The sequence below is a fragment of the Athene cunicularia genome (assembly GCF_003259725.1).
Source record: "Athene cunicularia isolate RWA chromosome 10 unlocalized genomic scaffold, athCun1 chr10_part1, whole genome shotgun sequence".
NCBI classification, from domain to species: domain Eukaryota; kingdom Metazoa; phylum Chordata; class Aves; order Strigiformes; family Strigidae; genus Athene; species Athene cunicularia.
This window is the reverse complement of record NW_020799112.1, coordinates 16989504-17004010: the sequence shown is the minus strand read 5'-3', so window position 1 is coordinate 17004010 and position 14507 is coordinate 16989504. Positions and strand designations below refer to the sequence as shown.

The 14507-nt window shown below is 42.6% G+C and overlaps 1 protein-coding gene across 2 annotated transcripts in view; it reads right to left on the bottom strand.

The window, feature by feature from the left end:
- Nucleotides 1-15: 15 nt before the first annotated feature.
- CEMIP (cell migration inducing hyaluronidase 1) overlaps nucleotides 16-14507 on the bottom strand; it is a 59860-nt gene continuing 45368 nt past the window's right edge. For both annotated transcript variants that reach the window (XM_026856327.1, XM_026856328.1), the window contains exons 19-29: nucleotides 14102-14137; nucleotides 13854-14009; nucleotides 12150-12330; nucleotides 10188-10406; nucleotides 9054-9262; nucleotides 8392-8577; nucleotides 7466-7670; nucleotides 6588-6674; nucleotides 6112-6269; nucleotides 2906-3006; nucleotides 16-1984 (exon numbers count right to left, since the gene is read on the bottom strand). In XM_026856327.1, coding sequence (XP_026712128.1) covers nucleotides 1857-1984; nucleotides 2906-3006; nucleotides 6112-6269; nucleotides 6588-6674; nucleotides 7466-7670; nucleotides 8392-8577; nucleotides 9054-9262; nucleotides 10188-10406; nucleotides 12150-12330; nucleotides 13854-14009; nucleotides 14102-14137 — 1666 coding nt within the window. In that variant the 3' untranslated portion in view covers nucleotides 16-1856. The remainder of the gene's footprint in view (nucleotides 1985-2905; nucleotides 3007-6111; nucleotides 6270-6587; nucleotides 6675-7465; nucleotides 7671-8391; nucleotides 8578-9053; nucleotides 9263-10187; nucleotides 10407-12149; nucleotides 12331-13853; nucleotides 14010-14101; nucleotides 14138-14507) is intronic.

Below are 14507 nucleotides of genomic sequence, written 5' to 3'. Positions count from 1 at the left end.
TTTTTTTTTTTTTTTTTTTCTTAAAATACAATATACATGACATTCAGCGAGTTCAAAACAACTATATAGTAAGACTGAAAAGAACATTTCCAGTTTCAAAACCCAGGAGAGGCTTGAGGGGAATGTAACCTACAGTACTATCTAAATTTGCTCATGGTTGCTTTGATTTTTAGAGCAATCGATCCAAACCAGGCTTATAGAGTGCAACACCTGCCCAGCCTTCGGAATGACACACACAAAATCCTTGCTCTTTCATTCTGGCTACAAAACAGCATTTTGGGTACTGTTGGAAAAAAAAAAGCAACTTAATTACATGGGCTTTAATTAAAACAGAGCAAAACGAAGTAACCATCAGCAATTAGAGTATTTTCTGTAGCAATGGGGACAGGCAGAGACAAAGTGGGGAAACAAACCCAGATACTATTTGCAAAATTAACATTCTGTGTGCTTTGAAAAGCTCGTCATCCTGTCTTTTACCCCCGGCTCCACTTAGATTTCTTAGAACAGCCACAGCCTCCAGAGACACCTCCATGGCATTTCTGAGCAACAGACAGAAATATCGCTGAACACGAGAAGTGCTTACAATGTTCTACAAGATAACGTTTAATTTCCCAGTTTCCAAAGCTGTCCCTGTAGGAGTCCTTTGTTACCCAGACATTGCTCTGAAGAAGGAGGAAAGGAAGTAGAGGACATCCCACTAGTGTACGGGACTTCCCACTCTAATTCTTCAGCTACCTGGTAAGACATCTGTCACCTTTCATTCAGATCTCATGTAACTCTTCCAGGAGGACAAAGACACTCATGCTCTTAAGACCGAGGATAGGATCACACAGCAGAGCCGTCTGATCCCATTCCCTCTGACCTCCCTGGAAAGGTGCAGGCTCCTCACCCTATTTGAGGCTGAATAAGGTAAATCCCATTATTCCCAGTTAAACACTGGAAGCCTTGAACGGGATAGCTTTGACTGGCTACCATAAACCCTCCAGACTGATCCTGAACATTACTATATGGAGTGACTGTACGAGAAATGCTGAGAAAAATCTATGTGCTAATTGGCATTGCTTTCCTTCTAGCCTACATCTGTGCGTTGAAGGAAAACTTCCTATCTGAGCAACCACTATTAAAAACCCTTGATCCATAGGAGAAACGCAGTTTTCTGAGCAAGCAGAAATATGTGGTTTCATCAGTTTTCACTGGCATGTTTTACCCTTCTCTCACCGCTTCCCCAACTATGTGCCGTGGGTTCGCATATACAACACAGATCCCAAAGAGCTTGATCAAATGCCACAGAATCTTTAGGATAAATTCTTACTGTCCAGTTATGTTTCCCAGCATCTACTTAATCATTCAAATATACTCTTTCTATCTTAGATTTTTCAACCAGCCTTTGAATTGGCATTCCATGTTTATGTGAGCAGCTAGTTACACTATGGAAATAAAAAGTGTTTAGACAACCTAGAGGCTGGTAAATGCAATAATCCTTGGTGGCCTTCAGACCTAGAACTCCTCCTTCGAGAGGCAGCACATAGATTAGTCTGTCACGGGGGCGCTGACAAACCCAACACCTTGTAAAACAGGACAAACCTTGCCAAGTAACACGAGAGTCAACACGGCTTCGGTGAGCAAGTCAACCGGAGAGGAGCTGGTGATCACAGAACATACGCTGATCACAGAGGAAGGCTTTTCCGTCACATGTGGCCACTCTAGCTACTTACAGTAAGATTTCTTTTTGAACAACAACAACAACAACAAAATTCTACACCTCTGGAGCTGTCTGGCAAGGTGTCCGCGGTGAGCAGTCAGTAGTCCGTCCCACGGGGGCAGCGCTGGCAGCCAGAAGGCAAAGCAGTGTGTCCTCATAATTTCATTTTCTTCACCACAGGAATCGGCAGTGCTTGATAGATTTTAGCTGAGTCCTCATTAGTGACCAGCTTCACCCAGACAGGGCGGAAGCTGCCTTTGAAGCCGACAAAAGCCATTTTTTCTGCAAATCGGATCAAATATAGTAGGAGTGTGTCAGGGCTACAATAGAAAAACGTGTGTGGGTGTGTGTGGCTATACCCAATGGCTGGATGCATGCAGCTGCACACAAACTTTGCCAATTATGCATTCTCTAGGTATTAAAGAAATATTTTCCTAACGAAGCTTAATTAAAATTTTATTTGCATGCTGTATGCTTCCATTAATTAACAACGCGTGATACATAGCAGAGGAGAAAAAGAGAAGGAAAAAACCCTTCCTAGCAGGCAGCTTGAGCTATCTGTTGAAGCTATCATTACCTACATGGGGGTTATAGTCAAAACCCTTTCCTGCTCGGAACCCTTTCCTGCTGTGGGGGGATGACGAGAGGACAACAGAGAAGATCTACGTTAGCAAGTATGACACACACACATGAGAAAAGTGTGCCGAAAGCTTGCAGTTGGACCTGATCAGAGCAATGCGCACAATAGAGCAATATTCTAGTGCAATATGTGATGCTTTGAAATTGATATACTTTGTGCCATCAAGTATGAACTTTGTTTCAAGAGAAAACCAGCTAAAAATAAGTTCGGACAAGTGAAAAATACTGGTTTGGGGCATTTAGAGGGGGAAAAAAGTCCAATATTCCTGCTGTTAAAAAGCCTTTTTTATTTAAAATGAATCTGGAAAAATCAAACCCCTTGAATTCTTTACTTCTAAGAACAACTTCCAGAGCACTTTTTCCATAAACTGGGAGCTGTTATCCAAAGCTGCAGTGGATACAGCCTTGGTGAATAAATAAACGACTGCTCCCAGGATGTTTGAGCCCATGCTGTTAGGAACAAGCAATGCAAAGTTTAGAAGCAGAAGAAAGGTCCCTTTACTGGAACCATGGGAGAGGAATAGATAAAAGGGGTTTAGAATTGCATTTTTAAAAAGTGGTTACCTTTTAACCTAAACCCATCTTCTGCTCCAAGTTTTTCCAGTACTTTAGTCCACGGTCCTCTTGAAATGAATCTTCCTTTAGATGTCACCAGCACTATGGAGCTGAAGGAAACAAAGGCATTTATAAACCGATGAAGAGTCGGCACACATTCCTCGCTTGTCTGTCTTGAGCACTGGTAACTCCTGCTTGTGTGACTCAAAGACACCCACAAACTGCAGTGGTTTCTGCTTTAATGACTTTTGTCATTGCTTTCCAACAGTTTAGTCAGATATTCACTTTTCCAATCATGAAAAATCCATTAGAAAGCAGACAGAATTCACTTCTCTTTTTTTTTTTAAAAAAAACCCAACAAAACAAAACACCGTTTTCTAGGATGATTTAAATGTTTCCAACCAGCAGTTCCTTCCTGCTTTGCTCAGAAAGGAACATGCTCTCCCTGGGATGCTCCTAGCAAGTCTCAAGCAATTTCTTATTCTTTCATCATTAGCAGATTAAATCTGGAGAAATTCACTTCTTTGCGACTTTTGGCGGTCTGGCACTTCTCCTTCATTTTCAGTGTGCTTTTGCTTAAAAGGTTGTTTATTATTATTATTATTATTATTATTATTACTACTACTACTACTACTACTATTACTATTACTGCTACTACTATTACTGTAGTGTGTACTGCACTTCACCTCAAAATTCTCAGGGTCTGTTTTATCGCCCAGCAATAAACAAAAGACATGAGGTAAGCGTGTTAAACGAGTGCAAATCTCTAATTGCTTGGGTAAAACTTGTTAACTGCCCAGGCTTAATTCTGGATGAGTAGAATAAAACCTCAAATTAAACATGAAGAGCTAATCACATAGCGAGACTTTTCTGGGGAGAAGCACAGGACACTCACTGAAGTTAAGCTCATTACTTCTTCCAAGATGCACAAACACCTCCAATGGTTATCTCAAAGCCTACTGAGGAAGAGCTACACTCCAGTGAGTTCAGTGGAAGTTTTGCTGTTAAGTTCAGAGGGGCTGGGATGTCATCTTCGTTCACCTTTGTCATCTTTGTGATTAAAGCTGCACGACAATAATTCAGCAGACGCTTAGATGAAATTATTTCGTTCCACCTTGCAGGGTTTCCACGAACGAAACTTCCCTGACTCAAATGGCACTTGCTGCCTTGCAGAATGCGACCCTTGCTGGGTCTGCTTACTGGCATCACAGTGGACGTGAATCACTAAAATTAATTAGGCAACAGTTCCTGCAGAGCTCAAGCCCTGAACTACTGAGTGCAGCAGTTACATCTTAACACCTCAGCTGGAACGGGAACTGTTCAGGGGAAAATAGCAACGGGTGGTGGCAGAGAAGCAGGAGAAGCAAAAGAGTTAACAGTCATCAGGACTTTTCCTAGAATAAACCTGAGGTGTTAAAATGCTCCAGTGCTTACAAGAGTGGATTGAGCTGGCAGGCTGGTTTTGACTACTTTGCAAATGCTGAATCACCTCTTTTTTCTTCCTTCAGTTCACTAAAATCATTACTTTCTATTAAGCCTTTCCTGCTATGGAAATTTAAAGTAAATTCACCAGATGTTTTGTTTTCTTATATCTGGGAAACTCATCAGAAAAAAAGGTTTTATTAAAAAAAAAAAAAAAAAAAGGAATTTGGCCCATGGAGCTTTTTTAATGAAGGGGCTTATCCTTGCTGGAAACACCTCTCCTCGCATCCCCAGATCCATAAACCTACAAGCTGTTTTAGCAGTCTCTTCATGAGAGGCTGGCAAGGCTGGTGGGGCCCCTTCCCCTCCATCTCTCTGCACAGTCCGTGCTCGGCATCGCAGTGGGAAGGGGTGACCAGAAGCTGCTGGATGGATGATGTATAGTCCCGACATCCGCACGGCGTCTGCATCTGAATCTAAACAACACTTTCATCCAGCAAACGGATGGAAGATGTTTCATGGCTCTACCTGCAGTCTGTGCCTGATCAAATTGGAAAGGCCTGCAGGGGTCGGGATGGGGAAGCTTTTGGTGACAGAAAGAGAATAATTTGGGGGTTCAATCCTTGCAGAAACACAGCTGAGGGAGACTTGAGAGGTGCCAACCATGTTGGGTCAATTTCCAGCCCTAATCCTAATCCTAACCATAATCCTAATCCTGTTCCAACACTAATCCAGAGAAGACAATGAGGTTCAGAAAGATTTAAATACACCTCAAGTCTAATTACAATTCAATCTCCTAAAGTACAAAAGAGTCCAGAAGCTGGATTTGGCCAGGATTGAGATTGGAATTTTTGCAAAGGAGGATGATAGTCTTTCTAAAAAGACCTCTTATTTATTTTATGAAAGAAAAGAGAGCAACTACCACGCTGCTCTGCAATAACTACTCAATGTGGTTTTTGCGACCTTCAGAATTACTTAAGACTGTAGAAACGCATCTGTATCTACCTGCATGGCACTCTGCTGAGAGGTCCCCCAAATCTCTAGAATAAATGCCAGAACAATATCCTGTCGATCTGCACACAGCTATTTCAGATGAGTCGCTAGCAAAGCAGTCATATTTGTATGAAACGTTACATATCTCTCAAATCAAACCAGATTTAATAACAACGAAATCTAGTCATTTCCCAATAGCACTCCACAAACTAATATGAGAACAACCCCTTTGGTTAAAAGGTTTCTGATGCTGTTCCCATTCTTATTGCAGCAGATGAGGCCGCTGTCCTCTAGGATGCAGCAATATGTGTTGGCTACTTACCACCCACTTGCAAAACTCTGCATTTCTGGCTGCCCGTACTTAAAAAAATAACAGCGTCCAGCCCTTAGGTCTGGGCAGGGAACATGTGCGAAGAGGAATGTATTTTATTAGTGGAATTTTCTGCGATTTGAGAGACTATGCAGGCAATAGAAAAATGTAAACTGTGCACATCTGTACCGATAAATGCTCTGTGAATCTAAGTCTGCAGTTTGTCTGTAACGCACAACATAAATGTAGACCTGCAGTTTATTAATCAAATGTAGGTCTGCAGTTTATCCGGGGCTCAATCAGTTCCTAAATCACAGAGTCTGCATCCTGCTGCTGCCTGCATGTCCCGCTCACATTTGGATTCTATTGGAGTTGGCAGGTACAAAAGCACATTGATAGCCTGGTCGCTCTGGCTCATGGTGGGTGACAAATAAACAGCAAAAAAGATGAGTGCGGTACAGCATTCTTGTACATTAGATCATTTACTCACTGATCTTTGATGTTGTTGACATAATTTTCTATCTGTGCTGGGATTCCTTGAAGAATTGAGTTTTTGAATGTTACTCGATCAACAACTTTTCCATAATGTCCATCGATCACAACCAGTTGGATACCCTCGTCAGTGAGGAAAAACCTGACACCGTCAACCTGTGCAAGGGGAAAAATACTCTTGATCTATCATAGTAACACAATTGCAAACAACCACCTGTAAGAAGCACTGATCATCTTGAGTCACGGGACTGCTCTTTATATCAAATGGCAGAAGTCCAGATCTCTGAGGTCAAGTTGTGCTGCATTTTCACTAGTAAGGGGAAGTTACAGTCTTTTTTTTTTTTTTTTTTCCAAAATACAAAGGAGAAGTGACCTGAATCTAATTATCCATGATAACTTTGTAAGCAAAACTTCCATAAAAATGAAGCGTCTTAGAATTTCATTCCATAAAGTTCACTGACAGGACCTGCTCACCTCAATGTATGCAAAGTCGTCCTTTAGGTGGAAGTATTGTTTCTTATAAGTTTCTATTTTCACTTCTAGTAGGTGGTCCGTAGTCTTCTGTTTACAAAAAAAAACCCAAACAAACAAAGGAGAGAAAAGAGTTTTTCCAGTGAGGATGTCCATTACCTGAACGCTGCATTTTCAGAAAGCATTTTAAACCTGGAAATTCAATCAACAGGAAAGCTCCATAATAAGCACTCACTTGCCAAATTGCATTGCTAATGAGATTGGGCACAATGGGAGCCCCTCTGCTCATCCTGTCAGCGTTTAAATTGTTTCACCAAATGGCAGAATGTAAGTGATTCTCACTTTGCAGAGCTGACACGTAAGTCTGCGAGGCTTTGCTGGGCATTCCTGCTTCAAAGGTGATGAATGAAAAAAATCAGAAAAATAATATATATCCCCCTCCCTCCCCCAGGACCAGGCTGGACTGCATACAGGTGACGGCGTTGTGCATTATATGAGCGGACACTCAGCTATGCAGTTCCCTCTCTGCTGTTCTTACCGCCTGGAGGTGCAGGAGGCCAGGCAAGGAACCCTGCAGCCCTCCAGAACCATATTCCCTGGACTGACCTGTTCCAGCTCATCACTTTTTACCCTCTGTTTTTAAGCACAGCACATCACAACAGAGCCCCAAAAGACTAAGTATGCAAAGTCTTGGGTGGCTCTGTCCTTCGAGGACCTCTGCTCTCTCTACGTGTAAGAATCCGTTTCATATTATTTCACATGCCTGAACCTTTTCAGAAAAGTAGGCACAGGATAAACTGAACCTGGTGTGGGCACAATATATACCAGAATGGCAGATTCACAACAGCAATAATTCTGTGAGAAGAAATCAACTACTTTACCAGTTGTGTGCTAGAGAGCTTCTTAGGCATTGGCACTTCTACTATTGGTGTCTCGATGTACTTGGGATAGGCCATGGCTTCACAGTCGCTGACACCAGCCGTCTTTGGAATCACAGCTTTGATCCTTATTCGTTCACAGCCCTTGACAGAGCAGAAAGCAAATTTCTCCTTCTCGTTTTGAGCTTTGAGTTTCAGAAACAGCAACCTGCAGGAAGGAGAGAAAAGCGAACAGCATCCTTGAGACTTCTGTGCAAAAAAAAATGACTAACTTCCAGTTTTGGGGGACTCCTTCCTAATGCTTTGCAATAATGTTCATTGCAAACCCTCCGTGCCGATGTCTGCATTTTATAGTGCTCGACATGCCACATGCAAATAAAAGGGGACTCACATCTCAGAAATATAAGGTTTGCGGAGGTCAGGGAACTTAAGACACAGAAATTAGATGATGCCTGAACTCCCACTAAACTCTATTTTATAATCATACATTTATGTAAAAAATGTGCTTTTTTTTTTAATTAGGTCTTTCTTTCCCATTATTTTAATTCTTTAAAAGAAAATAACAGGTTTTACACTCTTTGTTCCTGTGCATCACTCTCATGGTATTTATAATTAGTCGCTGCTCAAAACAAAAAGGGTTGGGTGTGTCTCCAGTTCAGTTTCATGGTCTGAACTTTGCTTTTGTCTTTTTTTTTTTTTTTCTAATTTGTATTCACTTGGCAAAGCATTTCCCAGAGTAATTGGCAGTGCAGCAGAGGCTATGAATGACTGGCAGCTGTGGGAGTCCCAGGAAAATTAAACGCTGGTCACATTCCCAGAAAGACTTTCTGGTTTTGTTGTGATCCCTGCTAACAGCATTAGCCAAACTGCTCACGATTCCAGCAGCTTTCTCAAAGCCGTGTCCAAATAGGCAAGACCTGCTTCCTTACCCAGTGTCCTCATCCCAGTAGTAGTATCCTTTGCTAGGATATCTGTGTTCCAATTTCTCCATTTGAGAGGTTCTATAGAAAGTTCCAGTTTTGTACGTTTTCTTCAGGAGACGATTGTGGATGTCTGAGAGAATGGAAAATGTTGTCCCTTTAGGATAGCAAAACCCTACTTGGATCCAGTCATTCCTAAAAATAGCAAAGAAAGACCCACATTATAACAAGTCAACACATGACTATTATTTTCCTGGGCATGCTAGAAGCCAAACTAAATAATTCACTCTGAAATGTAACTTACTTTTTTTTCCTGGCCAGTTAAAATTATAATGGTTTGGGATGAATCAATGCAACATAAATTAGACATAACAACCGCGGGTTAGTTAAGCAATGTGGGCCAGATCTGCTCCTGACTTCTACACCTGTGACTTCGATGCACCAGGAATGAATTAACTCTAGGCTTCTAAAAATGAACCTTGTTATCTTGCAGGGCTTCCTGGGGGAGGAAACAGGAATCTGAGATGTCAAATGGAAAGATGGTGAACTCAGTGGACTTCCTGGAACAAGCATGTTCATTCTGGAAGAGCTCATGAGGTGATGAACTCACTCATTAAAAATGTTCAGTTACATTATTGGGCTGGAATGTTGGAATTCAGTTGATCACTCACTTGTTGAAGTTGATGAGCCATATGGCCAGCTCTTCAGGGGCTGTCTTGTCCCAGTGGATGGTGTAGCCTTTCCTCAGAGTTATAACTGGCTGATACTGCTGGTAATGTGTGCTTTTGCTCAAAGCCCCTTCCAAGTAGAGTGGGTGATTGTGGTAGTCATTTTTTATTATTTTCATTTGCAGGTTGGCTGGCTTGTAGGCTTGGATGTAAAAAAAAAAAAAAAAAAAGATCACCAAAGGTTTAACAAATGGCAGCAAAACATTGAAGGTGGAGCTATTCAATAGATGTGAACTGACGCAAGACCTGTGACTTCAGCAGTGACCTGTATGCAGTACACTTATATTCAATTTCTTAGTCTCTCTTCTCAACATAGTAAACTGTTTTTTGTTTGTTGGTTTGGTTTTTTTTTTTTAAAAAAGGATCATTTCCTCATCCACTGAGTTCAAGAGTATGTGCCAGTCAAGGCTTCAAACAGGCCTGTAGTAGGGCTGAAGTATTTCACAGCGTTAGTGGCAACCCTCAGCAGTGGGACAGTATCTGTCTCAGACATCTGACTTCTACTGCACAAGGACACTTCTGTCTGGATTTCGGAAGCATGAAAACCAGCTCAGTGGTTAGAAACTGGCTTCAGTGGCACTATACGTTAAAAAAATCAACAGTTGCAACACCCAAGAAAAAAAACTCATCAGAGGAACGTGAGGACTCTCTCAGGGCAGTAGCATTTGGAGCTCGTGTGGTAGGAAGAACGGTTTAGTGGTTACACAACAGGATGAAAGATCTCGAGAGCTGAAGTTTAATTTTGGCTGCTCAGCACATTTCCCATAACCCTGTGGGCAACACTTCTCTCCGTAAATCAAGGAAAAATAACTAGCTGACAGCCCATAGATTTATGAATATTAATCTGTTAATGCTCATGGAGCTCTTAGGGGACTTTAGGCAGAAGTTGTTAGTGCTGTTAACAGTCAAGACCAAAGGATCTGAAAACGTACCACGGTATCCTCGTGTTCGAAACCACCTGTGCAGACATGCAGATAAATAAACCCTAAGCACCCTGAAGAGAGTCCATTTCTAAAGGTCAAGCCAAGCAATTTAAAATAAAATAAAGCAATAACGATACTGCAAGGTAAGCAGCTTTACCTGTGCAAAGTGTCCGCTGCAGATGGAACCTCTCCAGTCAGGCACGTCGATGCAGTCAGGGTGCTTGATTAACCAGTTATCTTCTTTTATCAGGTATGAGCCTGGATATTCTGACACAGAACCATCCACATCATGAAAAACTGATGTTTTATCACCATCCATATCCAGATCATTGAACCAGGGGCCAGGTTCTCCAAAGAAGACCCTTGAGGTAATCTAAACAAAAGAGTGAAACAAATATACGTCTTCAGACAGGAATTAATCCCTTAGAGTACAGAGCAAAGGATGGCTACGGTCGCTAGAGTGGCCCAGGAGACCCATTTCCTGACTTTATTTGGCATTAGAAAGTAGCTTGGATAAGAAATAGCGTTGGGTTTGTGGGTCAACTTGTGCACGGAGAAATCTCTGTACGCACTAACATCACCATTCTTTAAATGGCCACAGATTTGGGCTGCTTGAGACATTGTAGGCTTGATATTCACCAGCTCTGAGGCACCATGACTCCGGAGGAAGCCTGGGGTTGCGGGTCTTCCGAGATAGCACTTATGTGGTAATAAAACCATGAGCTTCAGAAAAAAAACATGACCATCCAAAGATGGAAGCACCAAAATAATTTTCAGCTGAGCTGGTCTCGTTAGTTGGCAGGAACAATAGTGCCATTTGGTATAGGTATATAAGGATCATCTCTTCTTTGCCTGCACGCTGCCTCTTCGGTAAGCCTGAAGTCAGTGTCGAGCTAGGCCACACACCTAAAAGTTGTGTTTGACCGGTCAGACAGAGCAGACACAGATTTCCCTGCTGACCATGGGAGAAAAGCTAAAACAGCCAGAATTTCAGCCTCAGCTGTGAGATTTGTTTTAAAATTCTAGAGGACAGTTCTGGAGACGGGGCGATTTCACCAGAACCACTTCACTCATTGTCTGCTGATGTGTTTTTAAGGTTACAAAGCCAAGTAAAGTCACACTGATGCTGGGAATAATAAATAAATAATAAATAAATAATAAACCTCCTCTGGGAAATGACCGCTCAGGCAACTTCTGACTGATACTTTAATCCAGCATAAATAAATGTCATGTCACCAACCTGCCTGGTGAGAGAGTGACCGACCAACACCTTTAGGGGAATTTTGCCTTTCTCATCCCATTTGGCACAAGGATCACTAGTCAGCACTTTTCCTGACATGCAAGCAAGTCTGCTAATTTTTTGAAAGTTAAGCAACCCAAATAATTTCAGTCCCAACCACTTTATTTATTTATTTGTTTGTAACGTTTGGCAGTTGGATTTAACAGCTGCTAGAGGTGAACCTCAGCAAACCAGTTAGCACATATTTGTGCAAACAAATACAAAAATAACTCAAAAGCACAGACCCCAGGACGGGTTCAGACCAGCAGCCAGAAGTTCATAGTGTAATTCAAAGTCTGGCAGACCCTTTTCGGCTGGGTCCTGCTCTCATTTATGTCTGTAGAACTGGAGTCCACGGAAATACCCTGGTGTGCAGGGCTGCAGTATTACCCTGCATCGGCTCAGTTTCACTGGCTGTTTCCCAAAATCAGTATTTTCTGCTTCTAGGTGAGTTAGACCTTCCACAACAGATTTCCTTCTGCTGTTGCTTTAGTATTATACTGCTGTTGAAAATAAAGTGGCAGATTCTGCTCTGTATTTCAGTTTCTGAGATATACAGCAATGGAAATTATTTTCACTTGCATGTCACTATTTTCTTCTGAAACTGATGCCTGCTTCTGGTTTGCTACAAACCTGTCAGAGAATTGAATTTTCTTGTTATTCCACCCACCCAATTTCCTCTTTCTTAGCTGCCATCCTCATTGTTAAACTTCTGGCACAGACAATGGGCAACCTCCTGAAGATCTTGTGTTTTCTCCTAAAGGCTGCTACACCCTTTTGCCCACAACCCCCTTTCCAAGCCAACTGGAAAAGACCTTTCGGAGAAGAATAACTCACAGGGACGTCTTCAAAATGAATATCGGTGACATTGTTGTTGGGGCAGCTCTGCCAGGCGTTATTGAGACGGAAGGCCAGAGCACTTGTGTGCCGGCCGTCCAGGGCAGCAAATTTGCGGAAGGTGCAGTTCTGGACGTTGATCGGTCCATCATAGAACTGAATCCCTCGAATGGGAAAATCCCTAAAACACATTTGGAGGAGACAAAGAGACTTGGTCACGACACATTAGCATGAGGAAGAGAATGTATTCTAGACACGTACAGTCCCACAGCACTGGTTTCTCAGCTGCTCGCGTTTTTCACAGCCCTTAGGATGACTCCTGAGTTCATGTTTTGGAAGAGAAGGGATTTCCCTCCTTTTTAGGTCTGTGAAGTCCTCATATCCTTGCAAGTTCAGCTTAAGTTCTCTCGTGTCTGAACAGATCATCTTTATTTGGTCTGTGCTCCTCCAGGGAAGGAGCTTACAGCGATGCCAAAGCATTGACATAAAAATGAATAAATCCGTGTTTGCCATCAGAAATGAGTTCTGCAGCAATGAAACCTGAAACCCATCAGAGCCGTGCAGACTCCTTGGACTGAGTAATGGCAGGGCTAAAAGAAGTCCCACTGCATTTTTCAAAGGCACTTGGAGAGAAACAGTGCAACTCAAATGCAATAAAAAATGGATTTGAAAACAAGGAAAGGGTCTTACAATCTATAGGGTTGAAAAGAGGTGAAGGGGCAGACTAATGAACCTTTATTAACAGCCTTTTCTGTTATCATCTGCAAGGTAAAGAAGACACCAATTTTCACACTAAGTGAACAAGATGGTTAAACTCCTTAAGGGGCTCAAATAAGATGTTTCAAATTTCACTTCAAAATAAATTTGATCCTTTCCTTCTTTGAATGGTTTCCCTTAGACAAGACTTGCCTGCTCCTGTGCATTTGTTCTGTCCTTCTGAGTATCTACACACAACACCAAGATGAGATATGCCCACGTATTTATACGTAAAGGATGTTAGAAAGAGAGTCATAGCAGATTGGGCCTTGGTGATTACTGTAGTTAATAATAAGCCTCCTGTATCACTTCTGACAGGAAAAGTTGAGGCATATAACCTGGCAGAAAAAAAAATCAGCTGAGCTGTTTGTTCACTGTAGGGCTACTGTTAGGATGACCACATTTTTAAGACTAACAACAAAACATTATTACACTTGCAACTAAGGTCTAGGAAAAGGCCACACACGAAGTTCACTGGCTATTTCAAAACTATTTAACAAAGGCATCAAATTCCTGTAGCACAGCAGCAACAGTAACAGCAGCCCTGGTGACATCTATGACCACATCTAGGCCAGTTCAAGCCCAGGGTAGGGCTCCTATGAGCTTTCCTGGCAGCTGACGTGGATGGAGACTGCCACATTGCTCAATCACTGCTGACCACATATAGAGAAGTGCCCAGCTAGCACACAGGCCTCTTGCTGTCTTCTCAGCTCTCTTTGCAAAGGGGAGGGGGAAGGAAAGAGGAGTTTGATGCTGTCTTGGCAGCCTGCAAGTATGTACCTGCCAGCAGCAGCTGCACAAAGAGGACTTTGGGATCAGGAGACATGAAACCAAATCCTTTCTGTGTAATGGTTATTAAACCGAACAGCGCTGAAGAAACCACACTGGGCTGGAGTTTGCACTGAGAGTGGGAACAGTGAGTGCTTTGATGTGGTGAGCTGAACTTACGGGCCAATGGGCAGGGTCCGTCCTCTGTGATCCAGACCTCCAGGTCCCCAGATCTCGTTGTCCATCATTTCTGTGCCCAGGTTTCCACTCTCGCCAACAAACAGGCTGTTCTTGATTTCTTGCTTTGAGCCGTCGTCATGAGGGAAAGTCCCACCACTGTGAGGGAAGGGCAGGAGGTGAAGGGGCTGCTCACACCCACGCCCCCCCAGCTGTGCCCCAGGCTGCAGCGCAACCCGCGCCACGCTTACCTTGCCAAAGTGAGGCCAATGCCGTTGTCAGCAAACCTGCAAAGAGAAGAGAGATGCTTCAGAGGAGGTTTGGTTTTGCTTTGTGCTATCACGTCAGACTATAAGCAAACCAATGAGGTGGAGGACAGCAGGGCTTAATTACTGGACAGTGCTCATGAGGAACTCGGGCTTTTCCAGGTTTGTTCCCTGACTAGTTTCGGAAGATCTTTTTTTGGCACATGTTGCATTATATGCAGATGATATGAAGCAGCAGACATGAACCTGATTGCTCCAAGCTGAGGTTAAGCTGGTGATTACAGGACATAGTTTACCTGTCTGATACAGAATTTTCCCTGTGTCTAACGGCTATGGTCTTTTCACTGTTAGGTAAAAAGATCATGCTTATCTCTCATGCCAGCTAGTTTTT